The sequence below is a fragment of the Camelina sativa genome, chromosome 16 (assembly GCF_000633955.1).
Source record: "Camelina sativa cultivar DH55 chromosome 16, Cs, whole genome shotgun sequence".
NCBI classification, from domain to species: domain Eukaryota; kingdom Viridiplantae; phylum Streptophyta; class Magnoliopsida; order Brassicales; family Brassicaceae; genus Camelina; species Camelina sativa.
Window position 1 is genome coordinate 10,300,929 of NC_025700.1, and position 16,692 is coordinate 10,317,620.

Consider the following 16,692-nt stretch of genomic DNA (forward strand, 5'->3'; position numbering starts at 1 on the left):
GCCAATTATGTGGCCTTTGTGGCGGGCTGTTTAGCCAGAGTGCCTGTTTAGGCAGTCCTTCGGGACAGATGGTCTTTGTGACGGTCCTTCGGGACAGATGGTCTTTGTGACGGTCCTTCGGGACGAGTGGCCTTGGTGGCAGTCCTGTTTAGGATATTTGTTTGGCTTTGGTGGCTGTTCTGTTTAGGACATTGTTTGGCCTTTGTGGCGGCCCGTGGGGCAGTGAGATGATCCTTGTATGGTCATGAGGTATTCCAGTGAGGGGATATGTGGTTGGTAGGACATTGTGTTGTCTTACGCGAGCCACGGGAAGAAAACCTGGATAGGGATAGGACTCAGACGTGTTCAGAATTGTTTGCTCGCGACTCTTGGGCGACTTTGGTTCTCCTAGTATCGTCATATTCTAAGACTTTGTGACTTGAGAGTATGATTGGTAAATCGACTTCGGATGACGATCCGGGGGCGCGCTGTAGGGTGGCAACCCGAGAGACGAGTATTGGACTTCTTTATATATTATGGCATGCGGGCTTAGGCCCGATGAGGAGTCAATATTATGGCATGCAGGCTTCGGCCTGATGAGGAGCCAATAAACTCAAGGTTTAGGCCTATGAAAAAAGGAAAGTCCAAAAGTCAAGAGCAAATAATGCCTGGAGCGTGAGTCTATCGCCTAGAGGTGACCTTTCGTAGACCGGTCGGAGGAGTGCGGACCGTGGAGACGGTTGCACGGGAGTCCTTGACTGATGGTTGTTCGAGATTTGAGGACGAATCTAAATTGGTGGGGGAGAATTGTAACATCCGCGAACCAAATCCCGGTTTGGGGATGTGCATCGGTCGATGCTGGAGGAGCATCGGTCGATGCAGGTTCAGTTTTCTGCGTTTTGACTTAAGTTAAACGCTGCGTTTTGGGCAAAGGGAAAAGGAAAACCCTTAAGTCGTATGTTTGTCTCATTCGACGAGTTTTAGCCGTTTTCAGAGAGGAAAGAAGAGAGAAAAGAGTTCTAAGTGTTCTTGGTGAGTTTTGGGAGATTGGAGGCGTTTCTGTAGAGATCTATAGCTGAGATCGTTGTAGGAGCTTCCTAGGAGCGTGTTCTTGTTTGTTTGTGGTTCAGAATCTTCTGTGGCAAAGGTAAGTGCATGACCATGGCTTATCTAAGCTGGAGATTCTCTGATCTGTTTGTTTATGTGTTGTTTGGCTTGTTAGAGCGTTGTTTAGGTTCGTGTGAGGCTTTCTTGTGGCTTGGGATCGAGTCTTGTGGTTGTAGGAACGAAGATCCAGCGAGAAGCTTCGGGGAAAAATGGTGCTCGGCATGTGCATTGGTCGATGTACTTTGGGTGTCGGTCAATGCAAGTGCGAGGACGGCACGGCTTAACCTAAGAGCATCGGACGATGCCATGTGGAGGTGTTGGTCGATGCAATTAGGGTTTCTGCGTGATGTCGAGCATGCGTCGGTCGATGCAATGGAAGCATCGGTCGATGCATATCATGTGTCGGTCGATGTTGTCCCCAGGTGGTGTCGGTCGATGCAGAGTCTGGTTTGTTTGTTGATTGTCGTTTGATGGTTAGAGTATCTCTATTGCTTGTGTGTATAGCCCAGTAGATGGGAGGATTGCCTTACTAAGTGTTTATAAAATACTCATGCATTGCAATTTGTTTTTGTGATGCAGGTAAAGGCAAAGTGTGATCGTGGAATCAAGGCAATGAAGAGAAGGATGTTCTACGGACTCGATTGGATGTTGACTGATTATGCTAGGTTGCTAGAGTTGGGTCTGTAGAATATTGCTAGGTTGCTGGTTCTATGTCTTTTGTTATTGATTATGGATTATGGGAATATATGGAATAATAGTTATTGGATGATTGGATATTTATTGATATTGTTATTTCCACGTTGAATGTGTTTGTGGTTAGGTGGTTAGTGGGTATGAGACCACTAGCTGAAATTATTTATTATTATTATTATTCTATTTATTATTTATTATTTAAATAAAAAAAACGGGTCAGGTCGTTTCAAAACTTTATGATAATCACTGAGAAGAACCTCTTCTCCTTTTTCATCCAAAAGAAAGATCAAATACTCCAACCTTAATGATGCAGATCATGCTGTGAAGTTTTTTTTTTTGAACAGCTCTACTTTTCCTCTGTAATCTCATTTAATCTCTTCAACCACACAATCCTCTTGATGAACTTTGTAAATCACATATACCTGTTTACAAGACAGACAAGATTGTCTTCTCTTCTGAAATTATTCTCTCCAATCTAGCCAATATATTACTCCACAACTTCTTGTCTTGAGACAACTAAAATTCTGCCATTTTCAACATGTTTGATGCACAGCTCAATGGAGTAGCAATCCAACCCAGAAAATTATGAAATTTTGTGGGTATATCAACAACAGTCGTATAAAGACACAGGAAAAAACAGATCAAGATTTGCATTCACGGTTTGAAAGTTACGGCCACTTTCCCATAACTGATCTGGAATGATGCAACCTGCAAGCAGTCCAACTTTGAGAGCAATTTCCCACTAAACCACAAGGAGTCAGATAACGATCTTTATATCATTTGAACGATCTCGCTCTCAAGTTTTCAGAACACCTTTCAGACTTAAAAGCTGACATCTGTAACCAAAGGAAATCAAGTACAAAGTATCAACCCGTTTCTCTCAGCATCGTTTCAATCCAGCACGAAGTATCTCTTTGAGTTAACACTCTCCTTCATGAGGTGACATGAACATCAATAAACCAGATATTCTAATTAATACAAGTTGCTCCACCTCAATCAACCTTGATGATCGTCGATACAATATTCAAGGCATACATCCCATGGTGAAATCAAACCTTCCTTTCTCAAATCTAATGCCTATTTCTTTCCTTTGTTAACTCGACCAGCCTCCAATTTTCTCATGTCTCGTCATTAATTCCTTTCCATCATCTTTGACAATTTCAACGAAACTTGTAATAACTTGACCAACGTCTCCACGAATTTTTATCGATCACAAAACGCTCAAACAAATGGAATCTCAACAACATGGCCCACAAAATCAGTTGTTTGCTTCATCCTTTTTTTAATATCGATAACATGATCAAAAAGAAGATAAAGACTTTTGAATGCTCCAAGACTTTAGACTTACTCTTCAGGCTATGTGTTTTGATCCACAGCTTAGTCAAACCAAAAAACCCAGCTTCTCTTCTTTGCAGCCACATCACACACTGATTTCGTTTAAGCTTACAATACTCACAACTTTTTTAAATCAGAAAAGTAATATCGCATCACTTTCTTGCCTCTAATTCCAAGACCAACTGAAAGTGCCCATTGAGATCATCTCCACAAAATTTCAAGTTCACATTATAGCGCCAAGCTCTATTTTGATTGAAATTTCACACTATAGCAACAAACTCCAGCCAAGAAAACAGTCCCTAGCAACCTGAAATTAATTTCACGATAACCGCAGGAGTTCTATTCATCGCCATCTCTCACGAGAGGACTGCTGCTTGAGGTGTCCCCACAAAGCAGAGACGATCAACCATCTATTGTTTCAGTGCACTTATGCCAAGCAGGTTTGGGCTCTCCCTCCTGTCCCAATACCACAAGGAGGTAGCTGGTCTGATTCCTTATATGCAAACATGTTTTTTTCTCCTGAATGTTACCTCACTCTGTCCGCAAAGCGCTGAATTGGATAAGATTGTTCCTTGGATATTATGGAGATTATGGAAAGCTCAAAATGAGTATGTTTTCAAAGGAAACGATTTTAATGCTAAAGACACAGTAGAGAAGGCAAAGGAGGATGCGGAGGAATGGGATCAAAGACTTGGTGAAGAGGAGACGAATAACGGACACCATGTACCACGAGAAACCAAAGTAGCACGATGGAGTCCTCCCCCATGAGAATGGGTTAAATGTAATACTGATGGGGCTTGGAGGGGGGAGGACACTCGAAGTGGTACATGGTGGGTCCTTCGTAGTGATTCTAGAGATGTTTTATGGATAGGAGCACAAGCTATTCGCTGTGCAAGTTCGGTGATGGAAGTAGAACTGGAAGCAATGAGGGGAGCAATGTGTTCGATGGTCCAACTGAGCTACAAAAAGGTTATATTCGAGTCTGATTCCTTCGGACTGGTCAATCTGTTGAACAGTGAAGAGGTTTGGCCAGCGTTTGCTCCATTGCTCCAGGATATAAAAAGTATGCTCTCTTTCTTTCAGGAAGTACAAATTGTGTATGCTCATAGAGTTTGTAACAGTGTGGCAGATCGGGTAGCAATGGATCCTCTTTCCTTAGGGAACTATGATCCTAAGTTGTACTCAATAATGCTTCTTTGTGTTAAGCATCTTGTAATCGTGGATAAATAGAGTGTAACATGATCGGTGAATGAAAAGATAACATGCAAAATAAATACAAAACATAAAGAGGTTGAGGCATGTTTATCGAAAGGATGTTTTCATCATATAATTGGGTCAATGGATTTAGGCCTAGCTTTATTACATATCATGTTAATTAGATCATGGGACCTAATTACAATGAAGTGGTGTTATGAAAAATTAATTGCCCAAAACTTGATTTATGATTGATTATATAATTGTTGTTTTGATCATAAATACAAAAGAGGGTTATGTGTATGTATTAAGGTGTGTGCATTATATCTAAACATCTTGTAAAAATGATACAGTTTTAATAGGTTACTGCATTTGCCCCATAGTGAAAATATTTTGGATTGTTCCGAGAGATCACTTCTTTATGTAAAACAACACCAATTAATCTTTTTAGAGGATCATATAATCTAAATTTATAATTTAAAATAGGTAAGCCAACTGAATGAAATAACCATAAGATATTTGTTGCATAAATTATAATAATTAACTAGATTTTAACCCGCGGTACACCGCGGGATATTTTTTAATAACTAAAAATTTTAATGTTTAAGTTATATTTATTAATTTTATTTATTTTGTTTAGTGTTTAAGATTATTTAATTGTATTTTGATTGTTAATTCAAAATTAAAATATTTTGTGTGCTTTAGTATAACAGACAACCCTTAAAAACTATATAATCATATTTGTATAAATTCTAACGTGCTCCATTACATGACCCGCAAGCATTTAAAGTTCTTTTAGCAAATTAAAATGTTTAGAATATATTAAAATAATGTAATTATGGGATACTAATTAATGTTAATTAGATTCATTTCAAAAATATTTTTTGAAACTAATATAAAGTATGATGTAAACTAATTTTTATACACAAAAACTTGCTTTAGAAATGCCAATTTTGGGTTTTCAAGAGAGGTATTATATATTATTATTTAAATCACAATTTTCTAATAGTTAAACAAATACTAAAAGGTGTAGAGTGATCAAGTCTAAGTGATATGATCAATAAAACATTTACTCTACTGTTACATACACCTTGATACAATGGATAGTCATCAATACTTCATGTCTTAAACCAAAATATTGAAAATAATAATGTCAGTCTATATAATAAACTTTGTAAATACAATTTTGTTCATTGAATAGCTTCCATAATACACGTGGATAAGTATATTGAACTCACAAGCTAGCCCTTTTGTCGTGTATTGTATCTTTGTTATGCTTTATCTACACCATTGGTTAGGAGTAAAATTAATCGAGAGATTTTTGATAAATACAATACGCAAGCCAATAAACAAAAATTAAGTAAACTTACCTTCAAAAAGCTGACAGTAAACCATTTTCTTACTTCTACATATCGTCATATCCCTTAGAATCACTTACCTATAAGGGTTTGTTACTTATTTTTATTGAATGTTGCTTGATGAAAAAACAAAACAAATTTTGGTATATGGGATTGAGATATGTGAAACTATATTGTAAATCAAAACTTTAATAATGAATTAGGAAAGCCATAGAATAACATAGACCTTAATAATAATAGATATAAAGATGATACCTAGGTAGGTATACTAAACTCAAAATTGGCTCTGTTCTCAACATTGCCTTTGCAATGACTTACCTACAGGGAAAAAATGAAAAATGTTTTAATTATGTATATATACAGGACTTGTGAAAAACATAATTTCAAAAGCCAAGTAACAATGCTAAAGCAATTAAAAAAAAAAAGTAACAATGTTAAAGTAAATGTACCTGTGCTAAATCATTTTCTTAGTTCTCCAAATTCTGAAGCTCCTCTTTTGAACATCACATGAGTTGTTTGCCTTTCAATCTTGCTTTGTTTGTTAACAATAAGAAATGTTTATATTTTTTTGAAGTGAACGGGTAAACATTTAACAAACAATAAGCGTCGCGACCAAGCAGCCAGTAATCATAGCTCCGAAAGTCGAATATGTCGAGCCACCACAACACTTTACCAGAAATCAAGATCGAACTCGTCGAACTTTTGTGATCGGCGAAAATAAATACATCGGGAAGGAAGGAGGTGAGAGCAATGCGACCCAGTATTGTGATTATCACCAAAGTACCACCCACACGACTGAGGAATGTCGTTACCTCCAAATGATCCTGATGGAACGATACAAAAAAGGGACGATAGTCATCGAATTTGACAGAAGCAAGACGACCCGGCCCGGTAACAGCGACATCAAGCGAGCTGAGAATATCGCTCGAAAATTTGTCAAGGATTCCAAAACCCTCGCCGATCAAAGCGAAGTCGAAATGGAAACTCCAGGCGCCATCAGTCATGAAAAACGGCAACGTACAGACCGACAAGCCGACCAGCGCCCCCCAACCATAAGACGGATAAACATGATCATGGGTGGATTAACAGGATGCAATGACTCGGTAAGGTCAATAAGAGACTTTACTAAGCAGGCCAAAACAAGGAAGTCGTGGCCTTCAAAAATCAGCTCCGAAAACGCAACGATTTCCTTTGACAATAACGACCTAGAAGGTTTGGATCTGCCGCACAACGATCCCCTGGTCGTCGAACTACTGATCGACGAAAGCGAGGTCACAAGAATTTTGATCGACACCGGAAGTTCGGTAAACGTGATCTTCATGAACGTCCTGGCACAAATGGAGATCGGAGAGAGTGATGTCAAGCCATAATGCCATTCTTTGACCGGTTTTGATGGGGATCATATCATGTCAGTTGGCACCATCGATCTGCCAATTTTCGTGGGAAACATGATCAGGTATTTCAGGTTCGCCGTCATCGACAAGCCTACTATCTACAACGTAATCCTTGGGACCTTGTGGATCCATAAGTTGAAAGCAGTACCATAGACGTATCATCAATGCGTCAAATTCCCAACCCCGAAAGGTATATATACGCTGCACGGAAACCAACAGAGTGCAAGAGCCTGCTTTCTGATCGAACACAGGATTCGCACAGGAAAGAAGTTATAGCAATCAAAGCAGCGGGTCGGCGACGACAGCTCGTCACTGACAGACGGAAAGCCGACCCCAATTCAGCAGGGCGTCGCTGCGACAGAAGAAATATGTTTGGACGACACAGACAAGAAATGGTGTGTGAACATCGGAATAGAGATAACCCCGGTCATGCGAAGCGAGCTAATCCTTTTTCTCAAAACAAATATATCGACATTCGCATGGACTGTAACTGACATGAAAGGAATCGACCCAACCGTCACAACTCACAAACAAAAAAGACGCAAGTTAGGATTTGAAGGATCGCAAGCCGTAAACGACGAAGTGGACAAACTCCTTAGCGCTAGATCCTTCGTCGAAGTAAAATATCCTGACTGGTTGGCCAATCCAGTAGTCGTCAAAAAGAAGAATGGGAAATGGCGAGTCCGCGTGGATATTACCGACCTAAACAAAGCTTGCCCAAAGGATAGTTTCTCCTTGCCACGAATCGATCAACTCGTCGAAGCAACCGCGGGAAACGAGTTGTTGACCTTCATGGACGTCTTTTCCGGGTACAATCAGATATTAATGCACAAAGACGACCGGGAAAAAACGTCGTTCATCACAGACAGGGGGACATACTGCTACAAGGTCATGCCTTTCGGCTTAAAAAACGCGGGGGCAACTTACCAACGACTGGTCAATAAAATGTTCGCTGAACAACTCGGTAGGACGATGGAAGTTTATATAGACGACATGCTTGTTAAGTCACGGCGGGCAAACGATCATATCACCCATTTACGAAAATGTTTCGACGTCTTAAACAAGTACGGAATAAAGCTAAACCCAGCCAAGTGCACTTTCGCAGTCAAATCGGGAGAATTCCTCGGCTACTTCGTGACCCGCAAGGCATTGAAGCGAACCCCAAGCAAATTAAGGCAATACTCGACCTACCATCACCAAAAAATGCTAGGGAAGTGCAGCGACTAACTGGACGAATTGCGGCCCTAAATCGTTTCATATCCAGGTCAACTGACAAGTGCCTACCTTTCTACCAACTCCTCAAGACCAAAGGGAAGTTCGAATGGAACGAAGCCTGCCACGATGCATTCAGCAAGTTAAAGAGCTACATCGCAGTTTCCGAATCCGCCGTCAGAGGCGTACTCGTCAAGGACGACCGAGGAGAACAACGACCTATTTTCTATATAAGTAAATCCCTTGACGATACAGAAACGCGTTACCCGACAGTCAAAAAGGTCGCCCTGGCAGTTGTCACATCGGCAAGGAAGCTCCGACCATATTTTCAGTCACATACCATTGCTGTCCTATCCAACCAGCCCTTACGATCTGTATTACACAGTCCAAATCAATCTGGCCGGTTGACGAAAGGGCGATCGAACTCAGCGAGTACGACATCGAGTATCGCACACGCCCAGCTGCTAAATCCAAAGTGTTGGTCGAACTCTTAATCGAGCTACCACTAGACGTATCCGGGCCAACCTCCGCCGACCCGACAGACGACCGGTGGACATTGCATGTGGATGGAGCATCTTCGCACTTTGGATCCGGTGTGGGAATCCGCGAAATCTTTTTGTCTTCACTTTGGATCAGGCGAAATCTTAGAACAATCTTTTCGTCTTCGGTTTCAAGCAACCAACAATGTCGCCGAGTATGAAGCACTTATCGTCGGACTTAAGCTCGCCAGCGGGATGCAAATCAGATGAATCCGCGCTTTCTGTGATTCACAGCTCATTGCCAATCAATTTAGCGGTGAACCGATGGCAGCATACCTTGACGTCGTCAAAATTCTGTCCAAACGATTCGACGAATTCGAGCTCGTCAAAATCCCCAGAGGAGACAACGCCCAGGCCGATGCCTTAGCAGCACTCGCTTCAACATCCGACCCGGACCTACGACGTATCATCCCAGTTGAGAGCATCAAGATGCCAAGTATAGAGGGAACACGAGCCAAGACATGCCTCGCCCTTCACCAGCCTAAGGAAATCCGAACCACCAATCGAACGCCGACATCTCGTCGGCAATGCGAACCTCCCTCAGAAAACGACCCAACGGACTGGCAAGTTGAAATCCGGTCACATCTTGCCGATGGTGACATGCCCACTAACAAATGGGCCAAGAGACGGCTCAAAGCAAAAGCTGCTCATTATACCCTAATGAAAGACCACTTACTTCGATGGACCGCATCCGGAGCCCTTCTCTTATGTATACACGGCGACGACACAGAACGTGTCATGATAGAAACCCTTGAGGAAGCCGGCGGAAACCACTCGGGTGGACGAGCCCTGGCACTACGAATCAAAAAGCACGGCCATTACTTGCCAACAATGATGTCCGATTGCGAAAAGTTCGTCGCCAGATGCGAAAAGTGCCAGCGACACGCCCCCATAATCCACTAGCCGACCGAACTCTTGCGAGTCAGCGTAGCCCCATACCCATTCATGCGCTGGGTGATGGACATTATCGGCCCACTACCCGCTTCCAGGCAGAAACGCTATATCCTCGTCCTCACCGACTATTTCACCAAATGGGTCGAGACCGAGTCCTACGCAAATATCAAGGCCAAGGACGTCTAACTCTTCGTGTGGAAGTATATCATCTGTCGTCATGGTCTTCCTTACGAAATAGTCACTGACAACAGTTCGCAGTTCATTTGTCTGCAATTCGAAGATTTTTGTGCAAGATGGCGAATCAAATTGCGAAAGTCGACACCAAGATACCCACAAGGAAATGGACAAGCCGAAGCAACAAATAAAATTATACTTGACGGTTTGAAGAAGAGGTTGGACGCCAAGAAGGGCGCTTGGGTCGACGAACTCGACGGTGTACTTTGGTCTTACCGAACAACCCCACGACAAGCTACCAACCAAACTCCATTTTCTCTGGCTTATGGGATGGAAGCAATGGCACCTACTAAAGTCAGCAGTACGAGCCTTCGACGAACAATGCTCGTCCAAGATACCACACTCAACAGTCAAATGCTCCTCGATCAACTCGACGAGTTGGAAGAAGAACGCGACAAAGCGCTGCTACGAATTCAGAACTATCAACTCGCCGCAGCAAAATACTACAACAAGAAGGTCCATAACCGAAACTTTGACGAAGGAGACCTCGTCCTCAGAAAGGTCTTCGAGAACACCACCGAGCCTAATGCCGTCAAGATGGGAGCCAACTGGGAAGGCCCATACCAAATATCCAACGTCGTTCACCCTGGCGTTTACGAACTTTTAACAATGAGCGGCGAACCTGTACCAAGGTCTTGGAACTCCATGCATATAAAGAGTTACTAATACTAAAAACAAAAAAAAAAGCTCGGCTATGATCAGCTTGCTCTTTCTATTTTGAACAGTCATGTAATGTGGGAACTACGAGCGGCTTGATCCCTCCTGATCGGGGGGTACGTAGGCAGTCCCGTCTCACGGGACCCAGCTGCCATTAATATATTTTCCTTTTATGATTGAATCGACGTTCTAACATACTCTATAAAAGTCGAGTCGAATCTCGCAAAAAAGTGGTAAGCCGACAATCATGAGTCTCACCTAACTCAATAAAAGCCGAGTCGAAACTCGCAAAAAAGGGGTAAGCCGACATTCATGAGTCGCACCTAACTCTATAAAAACCGAGTCGCAACTCGCAAAAAGGGGTAAGCCGACATTCATGAGTCGCCCCTAACTCTATAAAAGCCGAGTCGCAACTCGCAAAAAAGGGGTAAGCCGACAATCATGAGTCGCACCTAACTCTATAAAAGCCGAGTCGCAACTCGCAAAAAAGGGGTAAGCCGACAATCATGAGTCGCACCTAACTCTATAAAAGCCGAGTCGCAACTCGCGAAAAAGGGGTAAGCCGACAATCACGAGTCGCGACTAATCCTACAAATCCAAGCCGAGCTGCGACTCACAACACGACGCTACTCGAAGCAAGAATAAAACAGCGATATAAAGATAATCTAAAGACTTTATTAAAACGACGACAATAGTGTTTAAAAAAAAAACGACCACGCCTTTGCACATAAAAAAAGGGGGAACAGAAAAACAATCATTCAATTCCAAGATCGGCGTCCGACAGAGTGACGAACTCTAACCTGCCGATCGTCGTCTGCCAGTAACGGCATGACTCCTTCACATCTTTCAACACGACCATTGGGACATTAGCACCATTAGCGACCATCTCCTCCAGATACGCATAAATCCCCTTGGCATGATTGCTGTCATCAAAGTAGTGCCTCATGCCTTCCAGTTGACTAATATAACGACACAACACGTCGATACGAGTCCGACATTCAACAATCTCAGCACGTTCTTCAAACGGCCTTCAACCAATAGACTCAAGGTCGCCTTGTTCAAGGTCAGGTATAAGAACTTCCGCAAATAATGCCTCACGACGAGAATGCCCGTCCTGTAGTCGTTTCCATTGCCACGTCGGAACAAAAAGCCCCTCGTCGATCAACATTTCAAGACATTCTACGATCCCGTCTACACGATAATAACCAAAGTAATGCTCGAATGAACGACGCGTAGCAATGATGTAAGCCCTCTGCCGCTGAATGCGAGCATGGTAGTAATCAAGCTCTCTCCGCAACCACGCCGACCTCGTCGTTACCGGCATCAGAACAACCTTTCCCTAGACACAAAAGACAGAGCAAATCGCCAAAGCAAAACACGAAATGAATTTGGCAGAGATTAAAGGATTATTTATATGGTATGAGGCACAATTTCCAAAGATAGGCGACCAGTAACAGACGCCTCGGAAATCACAACCATTAAATGACAAGTAATTAATACGCAAAACGATAATAAAATTCAAAAGGAGCCAGCACCCGACAGCGACAGTTTAACATACGGGAGCCAACCCCAAAACACGACGCAAAAGTAAGCGTACACAGGAGCCGACCCTAAACACGGCAGGAACGATAACGATTAAAACAAATTTATGAAACAGGACCATCGACTGGAGACTCGCGGCCAGGAGTCGGAGGACGTCCATCAGCAGAACGTTCTTCATTCGGAGCGCTCGCGTCTTTTTCAACATGTTGCTCGGTCCCATCAGCCTCGGCCTCCCCATTATCAGACCCTTTTCCCTCAACCTCCTCGTCACGATCCTCGTCACCCCCGCTCTCAGGAGAAGCGACCCAAACTGGGACAGAGGGGAGAGGTTCAACAAAGACCGAAGCAATGTCGAAATCAGCATCGGCAATGTCCGGAAGCTTAATACTTTCCACCTCGTCCTTCAGCTGAGACATCACGGCGACAATCCCCTCCTTGACCCCATCGGCGGTTAGCGAAATTTGACATTCGGCGACGAGCGTCTCGAGCATCTGGACGTTTCCCAGAGCTTGATTATATTCTAGGAATTTTTCCTTGGACGCCATAACCGCGTCAGCATACCTCTTGTGTTTGGCTAGCAGGTTTTGCACACGAGCGCTCAACTTAGTAAAGGCGCTAATCCTCTAAAAGTACCCGAACTCCTCATGCCGATCTCTAAGCCTCTTCGTCTCCGAGATGAGGGTAAGCTGCAGCCTGCTATAAGAGGCGTCTGACGCCTCGAGCTTTGCATAAGATCATCCCTCTCCGAGACTAATCTGCGTCGATAGTCTTCAAGCTTTGCAACCTCATTGCTCAACCTTTGTTTAGATTGAACTGCCTCCCCAAGCTGGGCCTCGAGACGTTCAACCCTCTCAGCCAAATTCGACGCTCCCAGATGATCGCCCTCTAGATCACGAACGCGACGATCGTAGCGCGAAGCCAAACGATTAGTTCGTGCAATAAGCTGCAAAAAAAAAAGAATACGAGTGTAAAAAAAAGACGAGAGGACTTCATACGGGATCGGTAAATCTGACGAACCTCAAACGCGGCTTGGGAACATTAGTAACCGCATCCTCTTCCTTCATCCTCTCAGCAGGAAGTATGTGACCTGCACCGAAATGAATCTTTCGAAAACGCTCGGCGCAGGATTGAGGGTCGTCCGGAAAAGGACAAGCTGAGGAGGAGTGAGTGAAGCTCCAGCCATAATCAGACGTCTTTTGCTTCTTCGAAGGATCTGGTTGCTCTTGGCCTGATCCCTCTTTCCTTTTCTGAGGACTTTTAGAAACCTCCGCGTGACGACGAGGAGCCTCGCCTGTCTTCCTTCTCGGCAGCGTCTCGGCAGGCCCGATGTGAAGGTTCAGAGGAAAAATCTTGGAAGGCTGTCTCGGAGAAGTCTCGACCAACCGATGAGACTGGGAAGGAACTCTCTGGGTTGAACCAATGTCGGCAAGATGAGTCTCGGGACGAGGCAAGGAAGAAGACTCTGGAACTCGACGGTAGCGAGCAGATACGTCGGGAATATTTGTGTTCAGTCTCCCCATTGTTCCGGCTAAAATCATGGACAACAGAAACAGTTTTAGGCATGCGCACCAAAAAAAAAAAAAGAAAAAAAAACATCGAGTTACCTTTCTTCCTCGACGAAGCTGGTATTTTCCTTGGATGACCTTTCTTCCACTCGGTACCCAGCCAGACGTAGGGACAAAGGAGCTTGATCGCGTTAACCTCAGCTTGAAGAGTAGGAGGATATGGAAGAAGACACCTTGAGACAACAACTACAAAAAGATGATGAACCAAGGGGGGTTAGGTAAAACCAAAGCCCGGCCAAGAACAGAAAAATAGTTAAACAAGAACGGTCGGCTACCGGGTGAAGGGTTCCACCCAGAAAACCAAGGAATGGACGGGTCCTCTAAAACCCCAGGAGTAACTTCCAGAAAAAAATATGAGCCTTTCCAATTATACGTTTTTCCCTTGGCTCCTTCGACGAGGGTCGTATTCTTTGCCGAACCCAGGTAATAAATTCCGGGAGATTTAGTCCGATTCGACGAATTCAGAATCGTCAACTCTTCCAAATGGTCGCAAGTCAGCTTGACTCCTGCAGCCTCAGCCAAAATCGAGAGAACCACAGCGTTCCGAAAAGTTGCTGGGGTAAGTTGAGAAATGGCCGCCTTACGCCGAGCAAAGTACGTCATCAAGAAAGAGGGAAGAGGAAAAGTGAGCCCACACTCAGTAAATAATTTCTCCGAGAGACATATGAACCCGGGAGGAGCATCCCAGGGACGTTGAGCCGGAGACGGAATTAGAATGTTTGGCCTAGTGCCCAACTTCCCAATGCGAACCGCGTCAATCGCCGAATCAATCTTCAGCGTCGATCTACCAACATGTGCAAAGGCGCCTTCAACCGGCGGAGGGAAATCAATCTCCTCGGGAAAGAATGGGTCATCGGTTAACGGCTCGTCAACCAAGGAGGGGATCCTGTAAGGAAGTCCCGACGAGCTTGAAACGGCTGGGTCGGAAGAAAGGCGATGTTGAATCGTTGCAAGCCGAGCGATATCTGAATCCGTCGACGATGAATCGGAAGAAACCGGAGACCGAACCTTGCCACGAATAGATCTGGCCGAACCACCAGATTCGGAAGAGGTAGCTCGTCGAAGGTGACTAGCGGCGGAAGGATCGGAGGATACGGATTGGGAGGATGTCATAATGAAAAATACGAAGTACGAACAAACTGACAAAAAGAGACGAGATAATAGAAAGGAAGAATACCTGAGTGAGGGAAGCAAAGCTCGAGAAGATGAAATAAGAAGGGTGGAGAAGCGGTATTTATAGGGAAGGAAGGAATATTCTAAAGACGCAATCATTGCAGTACGCATTCGGCGACAGTACAGTTTCCGGATCTCACGCACGTCAAGAACCGCATACGATGATTCGACCCCAAAACATCAAAAACCGCGTAATCACACGCGCGACCTTTCACTTCCTCGAACCTTGTCTAAAGATCATCATCCCAACGACCAAGAGTGAAGGCCCGTTCAGGCAAGTTTGGTTTCCGCGACGGACTCCAACGGAAAAGAAAGGTCGTAGGTTCGACCCCCGACATAGTTCTTCGCTTAAAAACTACGAACTAGGGGTGAGGGGGGGCTACTGTTAGGGGCAGGCCCGTAACCTAATAAAAGGCCCAGCCCATAAGAAGGCCCAAATAAACCTTCAGGAAGGGAAGGGGTATTTTGGTCTTTGTAATGGACGAACTGACATAGTTCCCTATAAAAGCGGGCGCACGGTGTTCGACCAAAGGGGGCAGAAGAGAGGAGAGACAAGGCTGTTTACCCGTTAACGGTTTAAAGCGAAGGATTCGAAGATTCGTCCGTCTAACTCGTCCATTCTAAACTCGTTCATTACTTGCTAACTCGTCTAAGTTGTATTGTAACCTGTCTTTTGTGCTTCGACACCGATTAATAGAAGAAAACTTCGACCATCCTTTTACCGAACTTAAACATTCTAATTGTGACCGATTTGGACATCAACAATAATCCTCTTGTCTCTTGATCTTGTTGGACGCCACAAGCAAATGTCATTATCTAGACAAGGGTAATGATCGATAATGCATAGCTCCCCCCTCGAAACACCTAACCGTGAACTGAGTTTCGACTCAGTGTACATCATGGGAAATAAAAGTTCTTGGTAATCTTCGTTGGAGAAATCGAAACACAGGATGGTGTTTTTCCTTGGTGGGTTTTTGTTGTGAGACCGGTCTGCTATCCAATACATACAGTGTTCCACAACCGTATCGGTCGGGTCTTTGAATTTGCAATGGAGAGAAGTGTTTGGTACACTTTCTCTCCAAATGCCTCCTTTCAATGCAAAAATATAGGTTTTGGAACTGATTATCATCACAATCATGTAATCATCAGAAAGCCAGTCATAACCAAATCCCAAAAGATTTGTGGTTTGGCCCCGTTCAACCATTGGTATTCTCATGAATTTCTCCGAACCTATTTTCCAGATCGCTAGCTCACTGTTGTTAAGAGTCAGACAAATCATTCCACGACAATGAAGAATACATACCGGTTTGGTTTTGGCTGGTAATGTAAAGGGCAAGTCGAGCTTCAACGACGTTGTTTCGTTGAGGTCAAGAAGGTATGAACCATCTTTGTGCAATGAAAAGAGATGAGATGATTGTTGATTCCACATAGGAAAATTGATCAAAATATGATATATCTTATAACTATGAACAACAAGTTATTATATAGATTGCTCATGTACAGTTCTCATTAATTGATATTGAGAGTGTGCTTATCCAACTAACTAGCTTTGAACCCCGCGGTGTACCGCGGGTATATTATTTCTTTTATTTTGTTAGATTATATTATATTTATGAATTCTTCGTCTTTCGTGTCTAGGTCAAAGAGTAAAATAAAATGTTTTATATATTTTGTGTGTGTATTGAATGAAAATCAAATATTTTTTGTTTTTCTGTTCGGTTTTGATGCACGGTATATTTGACACATATCACACTTTCTTAAACTTATATATCGTTCTGTCTATTATTTTTGTGTTTATTATGTCAAACGTATCAGC

General features: G+C 43.5%; 2 protein-coding genes across 2 annotated transcripts; one reads left to right on the plus strand and one right to left on the minus strand.

The window, feature by feature from the left end:
• LOC104753544 lies at positions 7,556-10,605 on the plus strand. Its single transcript, XM_010475782.2, has 5 exons — positions 7,556-8,235; positions 8,325-8,577; positions 8,658-8,966; positions 9,046-9,662; positions 9,999-10,605. Exons 1-5 carry the CDS (start codon positions 7,556-7,558, stop codon positions 10,603-10,605), a joined length of 2,466 nt encoding a protein of 821 aa, XP_010474084.2.
• Positions 15,613-16,305, minus strand: LOC104753545 (putative F-box protein At3g16210). Its single transcript, XM_010475783.1, has one exon. It carries the CDS (start codon positions 16,303-16,305, stop codon positions 15,613-15,615), a length of 693 nt encoding a protein of 230 aa, XP_010474085.1.

Excerpts from the sequence above, each read along its gene's own strand:
- LOC104753545 (XM_010475783.1), bottom strand. The coding sequence starts at position 16,305 with ATGTGGAATCAACAATCATCTCATCTCTTTTCATTGCACAAAGATGGT.
- LOC104753544 (XM_010475782.2), top strand. The coding sequence starts at position 7,556 with ATGAAAGGAATCGACCCAACCGTCACAACTCACAAACAAAAAAGACGC. Across the intron at positions 8,236-8,324 it reads CGAACCCCAAGCAAATTAAG|GTCAACTGACAAGTGCCTAC; the intron begins GCAATACTCGAC and ends TTTCATATCCAG. Across the intron at positions 8,578-8,657 it reads CCCTGGCAGTTGTCACATCG|TCCAAATCAATCTGGCCGGT; the intron begins GCAAGGAAGCTC and ends TGTATTACACAG.